The sequence below is a fragment of the Rhinoraja longicauda genome, chromosome 6 (assembly GCF_053455715.1).
Source record: "Rhinoraja longicauda isolate Sanriku21f chromosome 6, sRhiLon1.1, whole genome shotgun sequence".
NCBI lineage: Eukaryota > Metazoa > Chordata > Chondrichthyes > Rajiformes > Arhynchobatidae > Rhinoraja > Rhinoraja longicauda.
The window spans coordinates 739188-765279 of NC_135958.1; the positions used below are offsets into that span (position 1 = coordinate 739188).

Consider the following 26092-nt stretch of genomic DNA (forward strand, 5'->3'; position numbering starts at 1 on the left):
AGAAATGTTTTCTGCAATGAGTTTGGAGAGATACTTGAAACGTTTTCATATTGTAATAATGTATTATGATTATGGGAAATAGTCACACAGCATGGAAGCATGCCACTCGGCCCATCACGTTCCATTCTGAGTGGGCATTACTCCCGCATCAATCCCATCACCCAGCACTTGGCCGGGAGCCATCTATGTCTGGGTGATCCAAGAGGTCATCTTACATGCTAGCAATGCTGCTGCCAACACAATCCATGGCAGTGTACTCTGGGATGGCAGTGGGTGGCAGTGCACTCTGGGATGGCAGTGCACTCTGGGATGGCAGTGCACTCTGGAATGGCAGTGCACTCTGGGATGGCAGTGCACTCTGGGATGGCAGTGCACTCTGGGATGGCAGTGCACTCTGGGATGGCAGTGCACTCTGGGATGGCAGTGCACTCTGGGATGGCAGTGCACTCTGGGATGGCAGTGCACTCTGGGATGGCAGTGCACTCTGGGATGGCAGTGGGTGGCAATGCACTCTGAGATGGCAGTACACTCCAGTACTCCTCACTCTCTGGGTACTGATGGACCCCCTTGGATTCTGTACGTATCGCCATACATAAGCGCTTAGATACAGTTTGGATAAGCGTCTCAGATACAGTACATGTGCATTGTAGTTGTACGTTGAGACAGTATACAGCGTCCCCAGAATCGGCCCCATTTACAAGTCCCAGTGGCTGTATGTGTCGGGTTGTTAACATGCCCATGACCATGAAGGCCTGGTGTGCTGGTGAGGACAGTGTTGCACGGTGGGCCTGACCAAGCGTAGCTGTTAGTGCACTCTACCACTGTTGGCGTAGCTGCAGACCACATCTGGCCCTCGGTCCACTCAGGTCCAGAACTAACCTAGTGAAGAGCAAATGTCAATGACTCAATGGGCAATCCCATGGCCTTTGGTGCCACCAGTAACAGTCAGCTTCTTTTGATACAAACAGAAATATACCTTTTAAAAAGAGATTCACAATTACCATTGTATATTTCTATCCCTTTTCTCCTTCCCTCTCTTTTATTGAACCTCATCTAATAAAATTGTGATCGTATACGTGCGGTTATCTGCCTTTTACAGTAGACCGCTTTCATGCTGTTAAATCCCATTGCCCCGGAATCTGTTCCGTTTTATTTTGTCCGAGGCTCATGGAGTCCAATCACATAGAAACATCCATCTCAGCCCACTTGCCCTGCACCAACTATCAAGCATCTCAGCCCACTTGCCCTGCACCAACTATCAAGCAGCCATCCACAAGAAACTGGTTTTACAATTTCTTCATACTTTATTCTTGCTTGTTTGAGATTTTGTTGGTTTCCACCAAAGATACTAGAGGAGCAAGATAGACCACTCGACCCTAAAAACCGTAGTACGTCACGGCGCCATTTTAGTCGGCAGAAACTTGCAGAAACATTTTAAAAGAAAAATAACAAAAATCTGTGAATTGGCAGGTGAGATATATTCTGCATTTTAATGGTATCATCACACATACTGTTCCCCAAAACACTGACTACACTGCGAGAGGCAGATCGAACGGCGGGTTTTGCTTACTAAAATGGCGGACATTACGCTCCTATGTGTACGACACTTCAGTATAGGCGATTTTGATGGAGTGGTTCATCTTGCTCCTCTAGTATCTTTGGTTTCTACCTTATTCCAACGTTAGTGATGGTTTCATATAGTGTGATGCAAAAAATAATTCTGTCAATACAGTATGTAAATATTCATATCATTGTATGGAATTACAAATCTACATCGGATGCTCTCAAAACATACCCTGTTACTGGTGTAATATACCACAATTATGAAGATTTAACAAGGCTGGCATTATTCAGGAAGATGGATTGCTTTGTTGTGGAGTGACGTAGTGTAAATGTGGATGATCTCCTTGCTGGAGGGAGGTCAGTGGCTTCAATGCGTCGTGTCAGAGTGGTCGACATTAAGACCTTTTTACAAAGGGCTTGTCTTGGGTCAACCATAGGTTATTGCTCCTGTTGCCCTGGCAGAGGAGGGAAAAGAGATTGCAAATGAATAAATATAATTGGCCACACTGCTGACTAATGTTAAAACACATATCCATCTTCTGCAGTGACGTAGGATTTAGCTGGAATTCCTGATGAGTACTACTCAAAGCAAATTCCTCGTGAACTCAACGGCAAAATTAAAGAGGGTTGTCGGCTCGCATGGACTCTCTGGTTTCTGAACTTAAACTAATTCCTCACTCTCTGAATCATTTCCTATTAAAATAAGGAAGAAGTTTTTAAAACCACAGCCTGGAACAAAGCTCCTTCTGATAGTGATGTTTGCAGTCTTTGGGGAAATTAAAACTCTTAAGATTCCTGGCCCCAGGGAAGCAATAAAATGTCTTAATAATTACTCCCAGGTATTACATCTGTTAATGGATGAAGTTTAAAATATTTGAAAGAATAAAAATATCTGTCTTAGAGTAACAAATATTCACGGAGTTGGGAGGAACTTGCAGAAGAACCAATCTTCTGTTTCAGCACCAATCAGAACCACGCTGGCTTGTAAATTGTTAAAATAAAAGTTACTGTGGACTACTAGTGGTCTGTTGCACAATCTATTACTTGAAGAGTAAATGAGTTAGTAAATCAGTGTGAGCCCAGGTTGCAGACGATTATGTTTAGAAGTTCTCTTTTGATCGTTGTTGACTACCATGGGAACATTGCTGGGATAAAGTGATCCTGTCAATAAAGGTTTAGTTGAAACTTCAAACACGGACAGGAAGGGTATGAATATTTTGATTACTGAGTTTATTAGTTTAGGATGGGTCTGACAGCTATATTTCATTTGCTATAAATGCAGCTTGTAATATCTTGACATCATGAAAGATGCTTTAAAGTCAACCCCCGCTTTATTTTCGGGGGAACTGATCAGTAAGTGTGAAGCTTCTTGCACAATAGTCACTCTACGTCCCAGTTTTGATGGTGAGTGGCAACGAGCATTTTGATCACAAAAGCCTTCCAGCAGAGCCTGTTCCTGAGCTCATCCAGTATGCACTCAAATGCACATCCAACAGGATGCCACACTTGCCCAAAGGCTTGGCGACCTTGGTAGTAACTAGTCCTGCACCGACCGACCTGTGATTCACCACAACATCTGGCTGGATTAACCCCACTCATTAGATAAACATGTAGAGCTGTCAACTTCAAATAATCATGTGCACAAGTATTTCATTTTCTGTATAAGCATGAACAGGAAAGGCTGGGACTAATTTCACAATATCCCTCGGTGGAGGGATTCTTCATTTGGTTTTGGAAACTCATGGCGTTAAACTTAGAGGCTAGAAAATGGCTGTACTCATGTGAATTGTTGGCATGCAAAAGTGAACTTATATTCCACTCGTAATGTACGTACTTTGTGGAGGTGCACTTGCAAAGCTCGGCGCCTTCTCCCAATCCTGGCCTGAGGAAAACTTGTGTTTCTATGGCATTAGTCATGACCTCATGATGTTCCATAGGAACATTCTGAAGGAGAATCTTGTGAGGATTAGTCATGTTGCAATGGAAGGCACATGGTGCAGAACACAAATGCTTAAGATTTTCAGGAAACCAATAAATGTGACATTTATTCAACATCGAAGGTATCACCAAATGCTGGAGTAACTCAGCGGGTCAGGCAGCATCTCAGGAGAGAAGGAATGGGTGACGTTTCGGGTCGAGACCCTTCTTCAGACTGGCCTTCTCACTGCTCCCCCTCTGTGCACTGCGATTCCTACACATTTATTCAACACCTGAGTTCAGTGTAGTTTATTGTCACGTGTATCGAGATGCAGTGAAAAGCTTTTGTTGCGTGCTAACCAAACTCACCTCAGGAAGCAATTATGTTACAAGGAATGAGATCAAGTCCTTGAGTATTGTAGGCACTTGTCTGCATCACAGTTATCCCTGAGATAGATCATGTTGTTTAGTTTAGAGATACAGCTCGAAACAGGCCCACCGAGTGTGTGCCAACCAGAGATCACTATCCTAACACTATCCTACACACTCGTGACAATTTACAATTTTTATCAAAGCCAATTAGCCTACAAACTTGCACGTCTTTGGAATGTGGGAGGAAACCAGAGCACCCGGAGAAAACCCACGCGGTCACAAGGAGTATGTATACAGACAATCTGTGGTCAGGATTGAAACTGGATGTCTGATACTGTAGGCTCATGTTGTTTGTTCTGACTGATTTGTGATTCCCATACATTAACGGGGATAAAACTGAAATGAACAATGTTTCGTGGGAAAAGGATGACATTTTCATAATACTTGATAAAAATACTAAGGAAATAAGCTTTGTGGTGCCACACAGGTGATTTGTTTCCACAGGCTCCAGCTGACCACAGGGAACTATTCCTTCTGCTGCTCCATGTGTTTTTCTGTAATCCCGTTCTTCCAAAAAAATCTGATCTGGGGAATCTGATGTGCAGGAAATTGGGGTGGAAAGATTCACCAACTTCCTCACTGCAAAGCAATTGATGAGTTTCATTTGAATCTGTTGAACATATATTGATAATTCATGTGAGGATGAACTATAGATTGATTTTGCAGCCAAATCTGCAGAGTGGTCAGGGGGTTGTGATGTAGCGTGGTGTGGATGAAGACTTGGGCTGGGTGTTGCTGGCAGCCTGATGGTACAGCAACTATTGCACTTCAAGCTATCTTTAATGTACTAGTTGACTTAACACATTGTAATGTCTTAACTTCTAGAAAGGAGCAGATGCCAAAAAGCAAGGATTAATCATACTGGATCCAAAGAGAAGTAATGCTATTAACATTGGTCTGACAGTGTTACCTCCAATACACATTATCAAAAATGCCATTCTCAACTTTGATGAATATGCGATCAACAAAGAAGGCATTGAGGTAAGGAATTGAGTCTTGCAGTGCCAGTAAAGCTGCTGCCTCACATTTTCAATCACTAGATACCGTCCTGTCCTCAGGTGCTTTCTGTGTGGAGTTTGCTTGTTCTCTTTCACAATGGCCTAGATCTCCTACAGGTGTACTACCCGAAGCATGTGCAGGTTAGTAGACTAGTTGTCCATTTTAGATTGTGTGTAGGTGAGCTATAGAATAGGGAAGGATTTGAGGGAAATATAAAACCAATAAAGAGGGATTGGTTTAGGATTAGTGAAATGCAGGCATGATTCTTATTGCGGTCTTGAAGAGGCACCAAGTTTGCTGTTTGGCCCTCTGAAATCACAGGTCTAGATCAGTACACTGATATAGATTTAGCCAAAGGGTAGGGCATAAACAAATGCTGGAAATATTCAGCAAGTTGGGTAGTATCTGTAGAACATTGGAGACAACATTTCATGTCAATGGGCTTTTATCAGAACAAGAAAACATACTAAATAATGCCAGAAAAGCAGATAAAATGGGGAGAGGAGAAGAAAAATCAAAAAGACAGCTCTTGTCACAGGTTAGAAGAATGAGATTAAACGGCAAAACTGGTGATGGTGCCAGACAAAGAAATATGGACATGGGAGAGGAATGAATGGGCAGAGTGTAGTGGAGGTGTAGAGGGGGTGTAGAGGGGGTGTAGTGGAGGTGTAGAGGGGGTGTAGAGGAGGTGTAGAGGGGTGTAGAGGGGGTGTAGAGGAGGTGTAGAGGGGTGTAGAGGAGGTGTAGAGAGGGTGTAGAGGGGGTGTAGAGGGGGTGTAGAGGGGTGTAGAGGGGGTGTAGAGGAAGTGTAGAGGGGTGTAGAGGAGGTGTAGAGAGGGTGTAGAGGAGGTGTAGAGGGGTGTAGAGAGGGTGTAGAGGGGGTGTAGAGGTGTAGAGGGGGTGTAGAGGGGGTGTAGAGGAGGTGTAGAGGGAGTGTAGAGGAGGTGTAGAGGGGGTGTAGAGGTGTAGAGGGGGTGTAGAGGTGTAGAGGGGGTATAGAGGAGGTGTAGAGGGGGTGTAGAGGTGTAGAGGGGGTGTAGAGGTGTAGAGGAGGTGTAGAGGGGGTGTAGAGGGGGTGTAGAGGTGTAGAGGGGGTGTAGAGGAGGTGTAGAGGGGGTGGAGGGGGTGTAGAGGAGGTGTAGAGGGGGTGTAGAGGTGTAGAGGGGGTGTAGAGGGGGTGTAGAGGTGTAGAGGGGGTGTAGAGGAGGTGTAGAGGGGGTGTAGAGGGGGTGTAGAGGTGTAGAGGAGGTGTAGAGGGGGTGTAGAGGTGTAGAGGGGGTGTAGAGGAGGTGTAGAGGTGTAGAGGGGGTGTAGAGGGGGTGTAGAGGTGTAGAGGGGGTGCAGAGGAGGTGTAGAGGAGGTGTAGAGGGGGTGTAGAGGGGGTGTAGAGGAGGTGTAGAGGGGGTGTAGAGGAGGTGTAGAGGGGGTGTAGAGGGGGTGTAGAGGTGTAGAGGGGCTGTAGAGGTGTAGAGGGGGTGTAGAGGAGGTGTAGAGGGGGTGTAGAGGAGGTGTAGAGGGGGTGTAGAGGAGGTGTAGAGGAGGTGTAGAGGGGGTGTAGAGGTGTAGAGGGGGTGTAGAGGGGGTGTAGAGGTGTAGAGGAGGTGTAGAGGGGGTGTAGAGGGGGTGTAGAGGTGTAGAGGAGGTGTAGAGGGGGTGTAGAGGTGTAGAGGGGGTGTAGAGGAGGTGTAGAGGGGGTGTAGAGGAGGTGTAGAGGGGGTGTAGAGGGGGTGTAGAGGGGGTGTGGAGGGGGTGTAGAGGAGGTGTAGAGTGGGTTGTAAAGGTTTCTCATTATCACAGGTAGACTCGATGCTGGAGTAACTCAGCGGGTCAGGCAGCATCTTTGGAGAGAAGGAATGGGCGACGTTTTGGGCCGAGACCCTTCTTCCCAAACCCTTATCATTATCACAATTTGTTGAACTTGGAAAGCTTTAACGTGATGGGCAAAGAGCTGTTCCTTATTCTTATTTCTTAAGTTTCCACTTTTATTCTTCCTCCTTCCATGACTTTCCCCATGATTTCAGCCACTTGTCAGCATCCTATCCTCATAATCCCATTTATACATCACTCAGATATCGCTCAGCCTGGGAGTTCATGGAGAGGGTGAAGTAGAAAATATAAGATCTGGATTTTGGCTATTTAGCCTACGGTCTATGCTGGTAAAAAATATCAATCCTCCTCAGATCATTTATTTTTAACCATCCTCCGCTCCCTGCATTTTCCTAGACATTACCTGTTCCATTTCTTAGATAGACTGTTTTACAATAGACAATAGGTGCAGGAGGAGGCCATTCGGCCCTTCAAGCCAGCACCGCCATTCATTGTGATCATGGCTGATCATCCACAATCAGTACCCCGTTCCTGCCTTCTCCCCGTACCCTCTGACTCCGCTACCATTAAGAGCTCTATCTAACTCTCTCTTGAAAACATCCAGAGAATTGGCCTCCACTGCCTTCTGAGGCAGAGAATTCCACAGATTCACAACTCTCTGGGTGAAATTCCTCATCTCCGTTCTAAATGAGTGGATTGTTTTGATATGAACCTTTCTCTGCCTTTAAATCCTATGTTGACATTGTGTTGTCCATAGCTACGCTAGAACAAAACTGTTTCTACTAATTTAACCATGTGATGTTCAATCACTCAGATCATTTATTTTTAACCATCCTCTCCGCTCCCTGCATTGTTTCCTAGACATTACCTGTTCCATTTCTTAGATAGACTGTTTTACAATAGACAATAGGTGCAGGAGGAGGCCATTCGGAGATGAGGAAGAACTTTTTCATTAGAACGGAGATGAGGAAGAACTTTTTCAGTCAGAGAGTGGTGAAGGTGTGGAATTCTCTGCCTCAGAAGGCAGTGGAGGCCAGTTCGTTGGATGCTTTCAAGAGAGAGCTGGATAGAGCTCTTAAGGATAGCGGAGTGAGGGGGTATGGGGAGAAGGCAGGAACGGGGTACTGATTGAGAGTGATCAGCCATGATCGCATTGAATGGAGGTGCTGGCTCGAAGGGCTGAATGGCCTCCTCCTGCACCTATTGTCTATTGTCTATTGTCTATAACTTTTTAACTAAATAGTTTTTAAACTAATAGTTTATAACTAATCCCATTGGTGTGGAGTTGAGGAGTGCAGTGGATATTAGGGATACACAAATACTGTGTGCCTTGCTGAAAGCAGTTGAATATAAATATCTGTACACAGCCTTCACTAATCTCTCCTGCACCCTGAGAATTTCAGCGTTGGCTTCAGCCATTACAAAGATGGCAGCACTCTGTGGAAAACCTGTTTTTAAAGGCTGGATAGAAATGTATCTCAGTGCTGTCATATCTTTAAAATATGGCAACATTTTCCCATCTCAAGGAATATTCCGCAGCAGAAAAAAGAATGTAGTTTTGGGTAATCCCAAAATTGGGGAATTTAAAAAAATAAATCTTCCCTTGGAAATTTTCCACCATTTTGCTTTTAATTTATCCTTCCTCATTCCAAGGTGTACAGATGAGGTTGGAGGTTCATTTGGCTTCCACTCTTGGTGTACCCAAAGGGTTCTCCAGTATACTTTGCAGCCTCTAACCAAGTTACAAACATTAGCCTAATTAATGACCTGCCAGCATTCTCAGGATAACATTTTGTATTAGACTGCTTCTCAGATATAATCTGCAAACACCAATCACTGGTTGGAAGTCAAAAAACATCCTTCTGGTCAAAGAATTTTTAGATTTTTTTAGAGATACAGCGCGGAAACAGGCCCTTCGGCCCACTGAGTCCGCGCTGCCCAGCGATCCCCGCACATTAACACTATCCTACACACACTAGGGACAATTTTTACATTTACCCAGTCAATTAACCTACATACCTGCACGTCTTTGGAGCGTGGGAGGAAACCGAAGATCTCGGAGAAAACCCACGCAGGTCACGGGGAGAACGTACAAACTCTGTACAGACGGCGCCCATAGTCAGGATCGAACCTGAGTCTCCGGCGCTGCATTCGCTGTAAGGCAGCAACTCTACCGCTGCGCCACCGTTAAAGAATGATTGTTAATAAGTCGGTTTCCAAGTATATTATTGATTTACCTTTCTGTGTCTCAGCTGGCAAACAGTTAGAATTTAAAGACTCAATCTTTAGCCAATTTCCATTATCCTACAGTGAAAGTGAGGTCACACTGGCATGGGTCACTGTATCACTGTGGCCTGGGTCACTGTGTGGGATGGGTCCCAGTGTGGGATGGGTCACTGTGGGATGGGTCACTGGGTCACTGTGGGGAGGGTCACTGTGGGATGGGTCACTGGGTCACTGTGGGGAGGGTCACTGTGGGGAGGGTCACTGTGGGGAGGGTCACTGTGGGATGGGTCCCAGTGTGGGATGGGTCCCGGTGTGGGATGGGTCACTGTGGGATGGGTCACTGGGTCACTGTGGGGAGGGTCACTGTGGGGAGGGTCACTGTGGGGAGGGTCACTGTGGGGAGGTTCACTGTGGGGAGGGTCACTGTGGGGTGGGTCACTGTGGCGTGGGGTCACTGAGATCTGACTGTGACTAAACAGCCATTAATAAATATACCCACAGTACACAGTGGCACAGCTGGTAGAGTTGTTGCTGTACAGCCTCAAAGACCCGGGTTCGAGCCTGACATCTGGTGCTGTCTGTGTGGAGTTTTCATGTTCTCTGTGTGACCGTGAGGGTTTCTCTGGGTGCTCTGGTTTCCTTTCACATGCGAAAGACTTGCGGGTTTGTAGGTAAATTGCCCCTCGTGGGCAGGGAGTGGAATTACGTAGAACTAGTGTGAACGGGTAATCGATGGTCGGTGTGGACTCGATGGGCCGAAGGAGCTGTATCTCTAAACTGTACTAAACTAAAACTTGATGGATTCAATACATGGAAGGTTTTACTTCTCCATGGAGTTTAATAGTTAGCTGTGAGAATGTCTGCCAACATAATGTGCTGTTTGTGGCTTCCTTTGCTAACCTTGTCCCAACCATTTCATGCTTGCTGCAGAAGATTTTGACCATGGTTCCCACTGAAGAAGAGAAGCAGAAGATCCAAGAGGCTCAGTTGGCAAACCCTGGCGTTCCCCTGGGTCCAGCTGAACAGTTCCTTTTGGCCTTGTCCTCCATCAATGGGATCAAGGCCAGGCTGCAGCTGTGGGCTTTTAAACTCGACTATGAGGTCATGGAAAAGGTGAATATTTGTCGTACATTGTTAAGGAATGCTACAGCTTTTCAGATAAACTATCCGGGCTTGGACCTGTTGAGCCCAAACCTCTCCTGCGGGCCTGACAACCCACTGTCCTAACCTCTCCTGCAGGCCCAGCAACACTCCCCCAAATGACGACACTCACCCACTCCATTCCCCCTCAACCTTCCCTTAAAACTCCCCCGGGGCCGAGGGCAGGCGAGGGGGGAGAGGAAAGGGGAGAGGGAGCCACTCACTCTCTGGCCCCATGTGCAGGAGAGCCCCTCCCCCTCATTGGCCGCCACTCCTGTCACTCGGGGTAGCCAATCTGGGCGTGCCTGACTCCACGGGGGGGGGGGGGGGGGGAGGAGGTGGTAGAGGCAATCAAATTTATTAACGTTTAAAATGTGTTTTTTTTAAGTTTAAAAAGTGAAAAATATTTTAAATATAACAACCATTTGAACCGCAGGACAATGGTGAGTAAGGTGGGCCTAAAATTGTTGCGCTATCGTGTACAGTTTTGGCTGTATTTTGAGAACAAACATATCCACAAACAAGATATGAGTTTTAGTAATATATATATAGAGAAATAGATAGATGTAATCTCAGTTTGAACAAGTGGATTTTCTCTCAGGTGTACTGAATTCTGTGTCATGTTGAAATGAAAATGATTTGCATTGAGACTGTAAGTATGCATGCAGTGCTTCCTAGATGAAAGCATTCAAGATAAAATGCAATACAAGTTCCCTTTGAAGTAATTAGCAGCCGTGACGGAAGCCCAAATGCTGGGACACTCTCGATGATATTTTAGATAATGGACAATTTGTGTAATTCTAGATATCAAACTGTATATAATTTACCTTCATTTGCATCTTAAGATCTACGTTGAAATATTTGAATTGACAGACATATGTTAGTTACCAAACATTAAAGCACTCTGCAAATTACACTGTGGAACATGATGATCGTTCATTGCACATTGGATATGCAACTTTAAAGTTTGGAAAGAGAGGCTTTTAGTTGAAGGGAATAATTCAAGATGTTTGCGCATCTGTTCATTAGCTAAACATTTGAATGTTTTAGCTGCACAGTTAATACCATAATGACTAATTGCATGATTAAAGTTACTTCTAAAGGGAAAGTTTGAAAATAACATTTTTTAAGTATAACTATTGATTTTTTTAATCATAGGAAATAGCCGAACCATTGTTTGACTTGAAGCTTGGAATGGAGCAACTAGCAAAGAATAAAACTTTCAAATCAGTCTTGGCAACTCTGCTTGCCATTGGAAATTTTCTGAATAACACGAGCGTAAGAAATCATTCTACTTTCAAAATGAAGGGATTGCGATCAGAAAACCAAAGAGTTCCATGCTTGAAGTTTACATGTTCCATTTATATCCCCCCCTCTCCAGGCCAAAGGATTTGAACTGAGTTATTTGGAGAAAGTGTCTGAAGTGAAGGACACTATCCAGAGGCAATCTTTGCTGTATCACACGTGTAACCTGGTGGTGGAGAAATTCCCAGACACAACAGATGTGTATTCAGAAATTGCAGCAATCACAAGATCTGCCAAGGTAAGTAGTAAGACACCACAAAGCCTTATGCCCTTCAGTGCTGGATAACATGACCCACACAGGTTAACTGCTCTGAGGCCTCTACTACTTTGATCATCAATGGTATTCAGTCTGATTCAGAAGTATAGCTACTGTGTGGTGTTTGGTCAATATTCAAAGCATCATTGTCAAAGAGTCATGCAGCGTGGAAACAGGCCCATTGGCCCAACGTGCCCACACCAACCAACATGCCCCATCTACACTAGTCCCACCTGCCCACACCGACCAACATGCCCCATCTACACTAGTCCCACCTGCCCACACCGACCAACATGCCCCATCTACACTAGTCCCACCTGCCCACACCGACCAACATGCCCCATCTACACTAGTCCCACCTGCCCACACCGACCAACATGCCCCATCTACACTAGTCCCACCTGCCCACACCGACCAACATGCCCCATCTACACTAGTCCCACCTGCCCACACCGACCAACATGCCCCATCTACACTAGTCCCACCTGCCCACACCGACCAACATGCCCCATCTACACTAGTCCCACCTGCCCACACCGACCAACATGCCCCATCTACACTAGTCCCACCTGCCCACACCGACCAACATGCCCCATCTACACTAGTCCCACCTGCCCACACCGACCAACATGTCCCATCTACACTAGTCCCACCTGCCCACACTGACCAACATGCCCCATCTACACTAGTCCCACCAGCCCACGTTTTGCCCATATTCCACTAAACCTGTCCTATCCTTGGAGTTATTTATGGCTCCAAACCCTACAATGTGTCTGGAATTCCGACCCCAATACTTCCTTATCATTGACGTAACTCCCCTCTAAGATGGAGATTAAAATCTACCTCTGAACCAAGTTACTTTTTTTTGTCCAGTTATGCTAAAGTTCTACAGCCTTGGGATGTTTTCGAGGGGCTGAATGACTTAATCCTGCTCCTATGTCTAATGATCTTGCTAGATTTCAGACTTTAGAGATACAGTGGAGAAACATGCCTTTCATCCCACTGAGTTGGCACGATCACAGAGAGAACATACAAACTCCATACAGACACTACCCATGGTCAGGCTCGAACCTGGGTCTCTGATGATGTAAGGCAGCAACTCCACTGCTGGTAGACACAAAATGCTGGAGTAACTCAGCGGGTCAGGCAGCATCTCTGGAGAGAAGGAATGGGTGACGTTTCAGGTCGAGACCCTTATTCAGAGTGATATCAGGGGAGGGGGCGGGACAAAGATAGGATGTAGTAGGAGACAGGAAGACTAGTGGGAGAACTGGGAAGGGGGAGGGGATAGAGAGGAAGCAGGGACTACCTAATGTTCGAGAAGTCAATGTTCATACTGCTGGGGTGTAAACTACCCAAGCGAAATATGAGGTGCTGTTCCAATTTGTGGTGGGCCTCACTCTGACAATAGAGGAGGCCCAGGACAGGAAGGTCAGATTGGGAGTGGGAGGGGGAGTTAAAGTGCTCAGCCACCGGGAGATCAGGTTGGTTAAGGTGGACTGAGCGAAGGTGTTGAGCGAAACGATCACCGAGCCTGCGTTTGGCTTCGCCGATGTAGAGAATTTGACACCTGGAGCAGCGGATACAATAGATGAGGTTGGAGGAGGTGCAGGTGAACCTCTGTCTCACCTGGAAAGACTGTTTGGGTCCTTGGATGGAGTCGAGGGGGGAGGTGTTGCATCTCCTGCGGTTGCAAGGGAAAGTGCCCGGGGTTGGGGTGGTTTGGGTGGGAAGGGACGAGTGGACCAGGGAGTTACGGAGGGAACAGTCTCTGCGGAACGTAGAAAGGGGAGGGGATGGGAAGATGTGGCCAGTGGTAGGGTCCCGTTGTAGGTGACGGAAATGTTGGCGGATGATTTGTTGTATACGACGGCTGATGGGGTGGAAGGTGAGAACGAGGGGGATTCTGTCCTTGTTACGAGTGGGGGGAGGGGGAGCAAGAGCGGAGCTGCGGGATATTGAGGAGATCCTAGTGAGAGCCTCATCTGTAATGGAAGAGGGGAAGCCCTGTTTGCTAAAGAATGAGGACATTCACTACTGCCACCCAATGTGCTACATTAATACTAACATCGCAGCTCCGCGATGTTAAAGTCCGCGCCACGCCGGCGACGTGAAGCGCCGGGCCGGTCTCCAGGACAGGCCGCCAACTCCTTGATGTTAGGCCGCAGTGGGGACGGAGATACGGTACGGAGAAAAATCACATCTCCGTCAAAGTAAGAGATTGAAAAAAGTTTCCCCCAACTCCACCCCCCCCCCCCACCACCCCACATAAAACAAACCAAGGAACACTAAAACATACTTTTAACGTGCTTGAGATAACAAAAACAGAAGGAACGACAGACAGACGGTTGGCGTGACAGCCAATGCTGGTGGCTCCACCTGGTGGATCTCTTGTTTTACAAACAATTCCTTGTTTACATGAAGCTCATAGAATAAACAGTATGCATGGTAATGGCAGAAACAACATGAAATACACTGATAAATCTAAAGCAGAAGAATAGTGCAAAGATTGGTACAATCTGAAGTGGTGCAATAATGGAATCATCGAATGAGGAAGAGTTAAGAATATGTGGGCAGGGTTTTGGTGGCAATGCCGTGTGCTGACCAGAATCATTCTGCTCCGTAAGCTTCACTTCCCATCCCAATATTCAACCCAGGATTCCCAGCCCTCCCTAAACACAAGAGCTCTGACAGAAGGTTAACTTTTGGAAAATCAACCGTTGTTTATTTTAGAAGAACCATTTTACCTTAAATAGATTAGTTATCACTATAACACAAACACCAGAGGATTTACTTGTAATCAGAAAATAGAAGTTATCTTTCCCAAGATAAGCAAATGAAATTGGTCCCAAATTGAATCATTTTGCATGTTTTTAGTCCACAAGTATGTGATTTAACACTTCACTGGTTTAGTTAGTTTAATAGCTATAATGCCAAGTCTTTCTGATTACGGGGTTCCATTTTTAGCCAGCTCTGTAATTCCTACACTGTGAATTTATGTTGTATTCCTGCTGTATCCTGCAAGTGTTCCTTGCAATGCCAAGCTGGTTTGTGGGGCTGTTATCACATCGTGGCTCGCTGTCTGTGTTCACAGGTTGATTTTGACCAACTGGCAGAATGTCTTGTTCAGCTGGAAAGGAAATGCAAAGCTTCGTGGGATCACTTGAAAGTGATAGCTAAGCACGAAACAAAGCCCGTTTTAAAAAATAAGATGACAGAATTTCTCAAGGACAGCACAGAAAGGATACTAATCCTCAAAGTGGTACATCGTAGAATAATAAACAGGTCAGAGCTCCAATTCAATGTTCTTTATGCCTGCCAGGCTTTGAAAAAATCAGTGTTTTGGTGAATGAAACTTTATGTAAACCTTCAGTGGATCAACAATTGAGGATCTTTCTATGGTCTGTTTCCCTTTGTTCACTTTTCTTATCTTCTGTTGCAACATGTGTCGTCTGGTCCTACAGCAGGCCATTCATCTTCATTGTCCCCTGGTCCTACAGCAGGCCATTCATCTTCATTGTCCCCTGGTCCTACAGCAGGCCGCTCAACTTCATTGTGGCCTGGTCCTACAGCAGGCCGCTCAACTTCATTGTGGCCTGGTCCTACAGCAGGCTGCTCAACTTCATTGTGGCCTGGTCCTACAGCAGGCTGCTCAACTTCATTGTCCCCTGGCCCTACAGCAGGTCATTCATCTTCATTGTCCCCTGGTCCTACAGCAGGTCATTCATCTTCATTGTCCCCTGGTCCTACAGCAGGTCATTCATCTTCATTGTCCCCTGGTCCTACAGCAGGTCATTCATCTTCATTGTCCCCTGGTCCTACAGCAGGCCGCTCAACTTCATTGTGGCCTGGTGCACCCCAACCCAATATTCCCAACTTTGATCCACACCCATTGAAACGATTCACGTTTTGCAAACATATTCAATTCAAATATGATCTGACCTAATGCCACGCATCCTGGAATTAAAAAAGACATGCCTCCACAACTCTGCTCACAAGAGCCACCCTTTTTGCAGTTTGCATTGGTTTACGTGTGTGTATGTGTCCCTCACCAGTCTTTGGCTCCAGCACACAGCATCTATCTCTCTTTCTCTTCTCATCTCTCTCCAAAGCTCTATCCCCCCCTCCTCCCTTTCCACTTCCCCTTTCCCCATCGTTCATTCTTCCTCTGCCCCCCTGGTTCTCCCTTCCCCCTCCACCTGACTCCCTTCCCCCTCCACCTGACTCCCTTCCCCCTCCACCTGACTCCCTGACTCCCTTCCCCCTCCACCTGACTCCCTTCCCCCTCCACCTGACTCCCTTCCCCCTCCACCTGACTCCCTTCCCCCTCCACCTGACTCCCTTCCCCCTCCACCTGACTCCCTTCCCCCTCCACCTGACTCCCTTCCCCCTCCACCTGACTCCCTTCCCCCTCCACCTGACTCCCTTCCCCCTCCACCTGACTCCCTGACTCCCTTCCTCTGGCCCCCTTCCCTGACTCTCTCCACCCCCTTCCCCCCGCTCCATTCTTAACCCCGCCCCGGTTTCCTCCCCCCTCAGCCCATGGTTTCCTCTCTCTGATTACCAGGGCTCCCTTCCCCTTCCTCCATGGCCCCATCCCCCTCGTCCCTGCAACTCCCTCCTTCCCCTACCCACCACTCCCTCTCCATCCTCCCCTTTGCTCCCTCCTTACCTCTCCCTACAGCTTCTTTCCCTCCCACTGCTCCCCCTCCCCCTCTTCCACCCACCCCACCGCCCCCCTCCTACCACCGCCCCCCTCCCCCACTGCCCCCCTCCCCCACTGCCCCACTGCCCCCCTCCCCCACTGCCCCACTGCCCCCCTCCCCCACTGCCCCCCTCCCACACTGACCCACTGCCCCCCACCCCCACTGCCCCCCTCTCCCACTGCCCCCTCTCCCACTGCCCCCCTCCCCCACTGCCCCACTGCCCCCCCACCCCCACCGCCCCCCTTTCCCACTGCCCCCTCTCCCACTGCCCCCCTCTCCCACTGCCCCCTCCCCCACTGCCCCCCTCCCCCACTGCCCCACTGCCCCCCCACCCCCACTGCCCCCCTCTCCCACTGCCCCCTTCTCCCACTGCCCCTTCTCCCACTGCCCCCCTCCCACTGCCCCCCTCCCCCATTGCCCCACTGCCCCCCACTCACACTGCCCCCCTCTCCCACTGCCCCCCTCTCCCACTGCCCCCCTCTCCCACTGCCCCCCTCTCCCACTGCCCCCTCCCCCACTGCCCCCCTCCCCCACTGCCCCACTGCCCCCCCACCCCCACTGCCCCCCTCCCCCACTGCCCCCCTCTCCCACTGCCCCCTCCCCCACTGCCCCCCTCCCCCACTGCCCCCTCTCCCACTGCCCCCCTCCCCCACTGCCCCCTCCCCCACTGCCCCCCTCCCCCACTGCCCCACTGCCTCCCTCCCCCACTGCCCCCTCCCCCATCGCCCCCCTCTCCCACCGCCCCCCTCCCCCAATGCCCCCCTCCCCCAATGCCCCCCTCCCCCACTGCCCCCTCCCCCTCCCTGTGTCCCCCCCACCCACCCTGTGTGTCCAGTACAAAATCACTAGCACATCAGGTGATAACTTGTGCACTTGTTTCTGTTCTAAATTTTAGAAATACATTGAACAACAAGTTTTCATGTTTCATTATTTCTACTTATAACCAGTTTCCAATCTCACATCAGACTGCAACCCTAAGTTTTATAAATTTGGGAATAATTGGCAGTAAATTGTCAATTCTGCCCAAAGTCGCTATAAGTGCCTGGTGGGTGATGAGAAGCATCTTGTATGCTTGAATGGCTGCCAGTTTGCCAGGGTCTAGTCTACTCCCGGGGAAGAGGGGCTTGAAATGGGCGGCACGGTGGCGCAGCGGTAGAGTTGCTGCCTTACAGCGTCAGAGAGCCGGGTACAATCCTGACTGCCTGGAGTTTCTACGTTCTCCCTGTGACCACTTGGGTTCCGTCCCAGTGCCCCGGCTCTCTCTCACGTGACAGGGACGTGCGTGCAGTTTGTGGATTCATTAGCTTCTGTAAACTGCCCTAGTGTGCAGGATAGAACCCGTGTATGAATATTAATTGGTCACACCGACTGGCTGGGTCAAAGGACCTGTTTCCACACTGTACATCTGAACCAAGCCACCTTTTGCACCAAATGATTTTTTTAAAATGTAATAAAAAAAATAGCAAGTATAAAATAAGCAAAAGAAATCTACAGCTGAGAGATGGCAAATTTGGAACTGTCGTATGTTATTTATTAAACCACACAAAAAGTTTGTTATGAATCCAGGAATATGGGGAGAAGGCAGGCACGGGTTATTGATTGTGGATGATCAGCCATGATCACAATGAATGGCGGTGCTGGCTCGAAGGGCCGAATGGCCTCCTCCTGCACCTATTTTCTATGTTTCTATGAGAGACACATAACTCCCAGGCCGCTGCAAATGGTGGAGCCAGCATTTGCTGGCAACGTATGATCTAACGTTGCTTGTGTCGCTGCACACCTTGATCAGCAGGACTTTCACACTTGTCCACCACATAACTGTTGACGTTTGGTGCTCTCTTGTGGAGGAATCTGATATACCTAAGTGTTGTTACTGTTATTCCCACCTATTGAAGGTAAATCCCCAGCAAGTGCCTTAGCTGTAAAGTCAGGTTGAATTCAATGATCAGGAGTTCTCAATAAATGCTCTCTCTCTTTCTTGCAGGTTCCACACTTTTCTTTTGTACCTCGGTCACCCGTCCCCCACGGCCAGGCAGATGAAGATCACCAGCTTCTGTAAAATCATTAGTGAATTTGCTCTGGAGTATCGGACCACACGGGAACGGGTGATGCAGCAGAAGCAGAAACGAGCTGCCTACCGGGAGAGGAACAAGACACGGGGCAAAATGATCACAGAGGTTTGTCTGTTTAGAACAACCAGCTCTCTATGTTCTGTGTACTAAATGTGCAGGAAGGAACTGCAGGTGCTGGTTTACACTGAAGATAGACACAAAATGCTGGAGTAACTGATGCTGGAGAAACAACACCTATTCCTTTCCTGCTGAGATGCTGCCTGACCATCTGAGTTATTCCAGTGTTTGGATCTACCACCATTGCAATAACACTCAGCCATGCAATATAAACTTTCATATTGCTGGAACTTTCATCCATGGAACAAACATTCGCGTGTAGGGCATGTTTTTAGCATGTTTGCAAATACGATTAGGGAACAGAGTAGAATTAAAACAGGGAACAGAGTAGAATTAAAACAGAAAATGCTGGGAATTGTTAACAAGTCAAGCTGCATTTCTGACAGAAAGTCAGGGGCCTGGAATGTTAACTCAGGTTTTCTTTTCACAGATGCTTTCTGACTTGCTGAGTAATTCGAGCATATTCTGTTTTTATTTCAGATTTCCAGTAACTTCAGTTTCTTGGTTATGAATTGATGGGTGTAAATGCTGGAAAGTGACTTAGATTTTAAATGCGTTCAATCTTAAAGCATACAGTTTTACCCTGGAGATTCATCTCAATGCCCTTCTGATGTTGGGCTTCTAATCTTATTTGATTTAATCCAGTGAGCTCCACTCCCTCAAGGAGATGAATGGGGGCAACTCTAAGCTCACCAGGACATGCTATGTTCATGTACACCACTGCAGATTATTGGCACGGTATTCCCTGCTGAGTTGCTCACCTGTTGATTCTCCAGAGACTTGTCATTCTCTCTATGATGCAAGTCATCAAGGTCTTGGAATATATGGCACTTGCCTGCATGAATGTAGCTGGGAGACTTGTTGAGGAGCTCATAATTGTTGAGGAGCTCATAATCGTTGAGGAGCTCATAATCGTTGAGGAGCTCATAATCGTGCAAGATGTAGCAATCTACATGATTCACGCCACAATCTGCTGCTCAAACCTCTACCCTCCCATCATCATGGGTTTGAGTCGAGTTTATTGTCACATGTACTGAGGGTACAGTGTATCTGTAAGAATCATATTCTTATTTTAAAGTAAACGGCCTCAGAAACTTGCTGTCCTTCATCTTGTCTAAATAAAGGAAGGCAGAAAATTGAGCATGGCCTAAAGTCCCAGCTCTAACTTTGTGAGCGCCCTTTATGGGCCACTGTTTGCATACCTTGTCACTGTACGCAAGCAAAGAATCTCACTGTGTCTTGTCACATGTGACAGTAAAGTATTCAACTAAATTCTTTACCTCCTTGCTCAGATTTCCAATACACAGCACGTTTACAGGTGTGTGGAAACAGTAGGTCAAGGTGCTGCCTGCTGGGCCGTGCATCTTTTTTACCTTTTATGATCTTTATCATCGTAAACGTCCTGCGTGCTCCATGGAAACATTTTTGAACAAAACTGCCGCCAAACTATGCAAGGTATTTATTTCACAAAATGCTGGAGTAACTCAGCAGGTCAGGCAGCATCTCAGGAGAGAAGGAATGGGTGACGTTTCGGGTCGAGACCCTTCTTCAGACTTTTCTTACACAAGGTATTAAGCCAGATGTCTAAAAATATGATGAAAGAGCTGGTTTAAAACGAGGCCTTAAAGAAAAAGGAATGAACTGCAGGGGGAGCTACAGTAGACAACACTGTAGCAACTAGTTTCAGTCCCAGCCTTTGGTGCTGTCTGTGTGGAGTTTGCATGTTTTCCCTGTGAGCATACAGTTCATCCAGAAAGTATTCAGACCTCTTCACTTTTTCCACATTTCGTTACGTTACAGCCTTATTTTAAAATGGATCAAATTCTTTTTTTTTTAGCATCAATCTACATACAATTCCCCAGAATAAAGAAGCGAAAACAGGTGTTTAGATATTTTTGCAAAGTAATTAAAAAGAGGTAACTGAAATATCACATTTACATAAGTATTCAGACCCTTTGCTAGGACACTCAAAATTGAGCTTATGTTCATCCTGTTTCCATTGATTATCCTTGCGATGTTTCTACAACTTGATTGGAGTCCACCAGTGGTAAATTAAATTGATTGGACATGATTTGGAAAGGCATACACCTGTCTATATAAGGTCCCTCAATTGACTGTGCATGTTAGAGCAAAAACCAAGCCATGAAGACGAAGGAATTGTCCGTAGACCTCCGAGACAGGATTGTGTCGAGACACAGATCTGGGGAAGGGTATAAAACAATTTCTGCAGCTTGCAGGTCACGAAGACCACAGTGTCTGTCATTATTAAATGGAAGAACTTTGTAACCACCAGGACTCTTCATAGAACTGGCCGCTCGACCAAACTGAGCAATCAGGGGAGATGGGCCTTAGTCACGGAGGTGACCAAGGACACGATGGTCACTCTGACAGAGCTCCAGAGTTCCTCTGTGAAGGTGGGAGAACCTTCCAGAAGGACAACTATATCTGCAGCACTCCACCAATCAGGCCTTTATGGTAGAGTGACCAGACGGAAGCCATTCCTCAGTAAAAGGCACATGACAGCCCGCTTGGAGTTTGCCAAAAGGCCCCTAAAGGACTCTCAGACCATGAGAAACAAGATTCTCTGGTCTGATGAAACCAAGATTGAACTCTTTGGCCTGAATGCCAAGCGTCACCGCTCATCACCTGACCAATACCATATCTACGGTGAAGCTTGGTGGTGGCAGCATCATGCTGTGGGGATGTTTTTCAGCAGCAGGAACTGGGAGACTAGTCAGGATCGAGGGAAAGATGAACGGAGCAAAGTACAGAGAGATCCTTGATGAAAACCTGCTCCAGAGCGTTCTGGACCTCAGACTGGGGCAGAGGTTCACCCTCCAACAGGACAACGACCCTAAGCACACAGCCAAGACAACGCAGGAGGGGCTTCGTGACAAGTCTGTGAATGTCCTTGAGTGGCCCATCCAGAGGCCCGTACTTGAACCCGATCAAACATCTCTGGAGGGACCTGAAAATAGCTGTGCATCGAGGTTTCCTATCCAACCTGACAGAGCTTGAGAGGATCTGCAGAGAGAAATGGAAGAAATTACCCAAATACAGGTGTGCCAAGCTTGTAGTGTCATACCCAAGAAGACTTGAGGCTGTAATCGCTGCCAAAGGTGCCTCAACAAAGTACTGAGTAAAGGGTCTGAATACTTATGTAAATGTGATATTTCAGTTATTTATTTTTAATTATTTTGCAAAAATTTCTAAACACCTGTTTTCGCTTTTCTATTACAGGGGATTGTGTCTAGATTAATGATTGATATTTGTGTCTAGATTGATGATTTTTAAAAAAGAATTTAATCCATTTTAAAATAAGGCTGTAACATAACAAAATGTGGACAAAGTGAAGGGGTGTGAATACTTTCTGGATGCACTGTGTGCATTTACTCTGCATGTTCCAGTTTGCTTCATTTTCATTCCTACCAATGTGTGCAGTTTTGGAGGTTAATTGGCTTTTGTAAGTTGTGCCTATTATGCAGTTGATTCGTCGAATCTGTGTGAGTCGATGGGAATGAGAAGAGAATAAAATGGGACATGTGTCAACAGGGGTTTGATGGTCAAATAGATTTGTCGGCTGAAGGGCCAGTTTCTGTGCTGTGTAGCTTTGAGTCTCGGTCTTAGATTGTAAGGTTGGAGTGGTGTTGATAATGGAAGGTACGTGGCTGAAGTTTGAGAATATAATGACATGTGCAGAGAGGAGTTTGAGATGATGCACAGATTGCCGTGAGTCCAGGGGGAAGTTTAACTGTCTTTATGCGCACGTGGTGTTCCAATCTGCCAACCGTGTATTACACACACAATTACAAGATGTGTGGTTAGGCCGAAACGTCACCCATTCCTTCTCTCCCGAGATGCTGCCTGACCTGCTGAGTTACTCCAGCATTTTGTGAATAAATCGATTTGTACCAGCATCTGCAGTTATTTTCTTATACTACTGGTTAGGATTCTATCTGAAACTAGACCAAGTGAAGCCAAACCTCATTGGTGCAGCACCCTCTCTCTCCACCACACCTCTCCCCCCCTCACTCCTCCCTCCCCTTCCCCTTTCCCCTCCCCCCACCCCATCCCCCTCAACCCCCCTTATCCTCCCACCTCCCCCTCCCTCCCTCCACCCCCATCCCTCCCTGCCTCCCCCTCCCTCCCACCTCCCCCTCCCTCCCACCTCCCCCTCCCTCCCTCCACCCCCATCCCTCCCACCTCCCCCTCCCTCCCTCCACCCCCATCCCTCCCACCTCCCCCTCCCTCCCACCTCCCCATCCCTCCCACCTCCCCCTCCCTCCCTCCACCCCCATCCCTCCCTGCCTCCCCCTCCCTCCCTCCACCCCCATCCCTCCCACCTCCCCCTCCCTCCCTGCCTCCCCCTCCCTCCCTGCCTCCCCCCTCCCTCCCTCCACCCCCATCCCTCCCACCTCCCCCTCCCTCCCTCCACCCCCCTCCCTCCCTCCACCCCCATCCCTCCCACCTCCCCCTCCCTCCCTCCACCCCCATCCCTCCCTGCCTCCCCCTCCCTCCCTCCACCCCCATCCCTCCCACCTCCCCCTCCCTCCCTCCACCCCCATCCCTCCCCACCTCCCCCTCCCTCCCTCCACCCCCATCCCTCCCTGCCTCCCCCCTCCCTCCCTCCACCCCCATCCCTCCCTGCCTCCCCCCCCATCCCTCCCTGCCTCCCCCTCCCTCCCTCCACCCCCATCCCTCCCACCTCCCCCTCCCTCCCTCCACCCCCATCCCTCCATGCCTCCCCCCTCCCTCGGAGGTAGATTTAAACTTTAAAATGTGAATAACTTTAGACAATAGGTGCAGGAGGAGGCCATTCGGCCCTTCGAGCCAGCACCACCATTCAGTGTGATCATGGCTGATCATTCCCATCAGTACCCCGTTCCTGCCTTCTCCCCATACCCCCTGACTCCTTAAGAGCTCTATCTAGCTCTCTCTTGAATGCATTAAAAATGCAATAAAAATTTTAAAAATATAACACCGATTTCAATAAAACTACTTGCATTATCACTAAAGTGAAGATGGTGAGTAAGGTGGGCCTAAAATTGTCACGCTATTGTGCACCGTTTTGGCTGAAGGTCAGTCACAAACAAGATAACAAACGAGAGTTTTAGTATATAGATAGTGCCCCAAGTTGCTCTGAGTTAAGTTTGGATTTATAAATGCAGATAGGTAGTCTTGGATTTTGAATATAAAACTGGTACAAATCATTTTGTAATAAGGTGCACAACGTTGAAATACCAGTACCTTTATTTAGTTTGAATTTGATTTACTTTTGGCCCAGTTAAATTCAGAATAGCAACATCTGAGAGGGGATGGCCTGGCAATTGCACTTCAAGTTGGAAGGTTTAGCAGTGAATGTACAATGTAAGGAGATGTTTATACCTTGGAGAAGCTAATTTAGTTGCCAGTGGCTGGAATTATGGTAGAGAACTATTGTAGTGGAAATGCCAGCAAGTTCTATTGATGTTTGATAACCTAATAGCAATTGTAGGAGTGAATGCTCGCACCGCTGCTTACAACTCCGGCCTGGCATCCGGCAACATGGACGACTACAAGGGAGAGTCCTACCGACTGCGAAGGGCAGTGAAGGATGCAAAAAAGAGGTACCGGGACAAGATGGAGTCACAGATGGAGCAGCAGGACACCAGGCGCCTTTGGCAGGGGCTACGGACTATAACTAGCTACAGGTCCAGTACCCCCTCAACCGGAAGTGCCGGCTCCTCCTTAGCTGATGACCTGAACTCTTTTTACGCACGGTTTGAGACGGGTAACACCACCAGCTCGCCGTCTAAAAACAGCACCGAAGGGGCGCTGGCTAGCGAGGCTGGAGGGGGATCCACCGCCGGGGATGTGCACACATTCTCGGTGTCCGAGCATGAGGTGAGGTGGGCTCTGACGCGTGTGAACACGAGGAAAGCTGGAGGCCCAGATGGTATATCTGGGCGAGTACTAAAGTCTTGTGCTACTCAGCTTGCTCCAGTGCTCACCACAATATTCAACCTCTCCTTGGCAAAGTCCGTGGTCCCTGCATGCTTCAAAAGATCCATCATTGTACCGGTGCCAAAGAATGCCTCTCCAGCGTGTTTAAATGACTACCGACCGGTGGCCCTCACCTCGGTTGTCATGAAATGCTTGGAGAGGCTAGTCAAGAAGCACATCTGCGCCCTCCTTCCTCGCAACATGGACCCACTACAGTTCGCATACCGTCCGAACAGGTCCACGGATGATGCGGTCTCCCAGGTTCTACACACCGCTCTCTCTCATCTGGACAGCCAGGGGGGCTATGTGAGGATGCTGTTCATTGACTTTAGTTCAGCATTCAACACAATAGTCCCCAGCAGACTGGTTGAGAAGCTGCTGGAACTGGGGCTTAGCACCCCTCTGTGTGCCTGGGTCCTGGACTTTCTCACTGCCAGGCCCCAAGTGGTCAGGATGGGGGAACACACATCTAGCTCCCTCACCCTGAACATAGGATCCCCCCAGGGCTGCGTGCTTAGCCCCCTACTGTACTCCCTGTACACACATGACTGTAGGGCCAGGTTCAGCTCAAACTCCATCATCAAGTTTGCTGATGACACTGTGGTGGTGGGCCGGATCTCCAACAACGATGAGAAGGCCTACCGGGAGGAGGTGGCTGATCTGGCACTCTGGTGTCAGGACAATAGCCTCCTCTTGAATGTCACTAAAACAAAGGAGCTGATTGTGGACTTCAGAAGGGCTAAACATCCAAGGACGTACACGCCACTGGAGATAAATGGGTCTATTGTGGATAGGGTGAGCAGTTTCAAATACTTGGGAGTCCGCATCGCAGAGGATCTGACGTGGGCAACGCACATTGCCGCACTGGTGGGTAAGGCTAAGCAGCGCCTTTACCACCTTAGACAACTGAGGAAATTCAGAGTGTCGCTGAGGATCCTTCATTGCTTCTACTCTGGGGCTGTAGAGAGCATCCTGTCCGGCAACATTACAGTCTGGTTTGGGAACAGCTCTGCCCAGGACAGGATGGCCCTGCAGAGAGTAGTGCGTTCGGCAGAACGCACCATGGGAACTACACTCGTCCCCCTGCAGGACCTATACATCAGGAGGTGCAGATCCAGAGCAAGCAAGATCATGAGGGACCCCTGCCACCCCAGTAATGGACTGTTCCAGATGCTACGGTCAGGCAAACGCCTCCGCTGTCACGCTGTGAAAACGGAGAGGATGAGACGGAGCTTCTTCCCACAGGCCATCAGGACTGTCAACTTTGATAACCCCAGAGACTAAATTTTTGTCGACACTTTTTGTGCTATGTTTAGTAACTTATTAACTTTATTTATATGCTGTAACTGTAATTCTTTTTGTGCACAACCCGCAGGCATTGCCACTTTCATTTCACTGCACATCGAGTATGTGTATGTGACAAATAAATTTGACTTGACTTGACTTGACTTGAGTGTGCAATGTGGGAGGTCGACCTGGACAGGTGATCTGTTTCCAAACTTTGGCCTCCGAGTCTGCATGAGGTCATGTTTGAACGTCCCCAAGTCCCC

The 26092-nt window shown here is 48.0% G+C and overlaps 1 protein-coding gene across 4 annotated transcripts in view; it reads left to right on the forward strand.

Annotated features, from left to right (window-relative positions):
- The window catches only part of fhod1 (formin homology 2 domain containing 1), a 235561-nt gene that overhangs the window by 196960 nt on the left and 12509 nt on the right, over positions 1 to 26092 (forward strand). For all 4 annotated transcript variants that reach the window (XM_078400311.1, XM_078400312.1, XM_078400310.1 and 1 more), the window contains 6 exons: positions 4738 to 4893; positions 9895 to 10077; positions 11263 to 11382; positions 11486 to 11647; positions 14760 to 14950; positions 18356 to 18548. In XM_078400311.1, the coding sequence (XP_078256437.1) occupies positions 4738 to 4893; positions 9895 to 10077; positions 11263 to 11382; positions 11486 to 11647; positions 14760 to 14950; positions 18356 to 18548 (1005 nt within the window). The remainder of the gene's footprint in view (positions 1 to 4737; positions 4894 to 9894; positions 10078 to 11262; positions 11383 to 11485; positions 11648 to 14759; positions 14951 to 18355; positions 18549 to 26092) is intronic.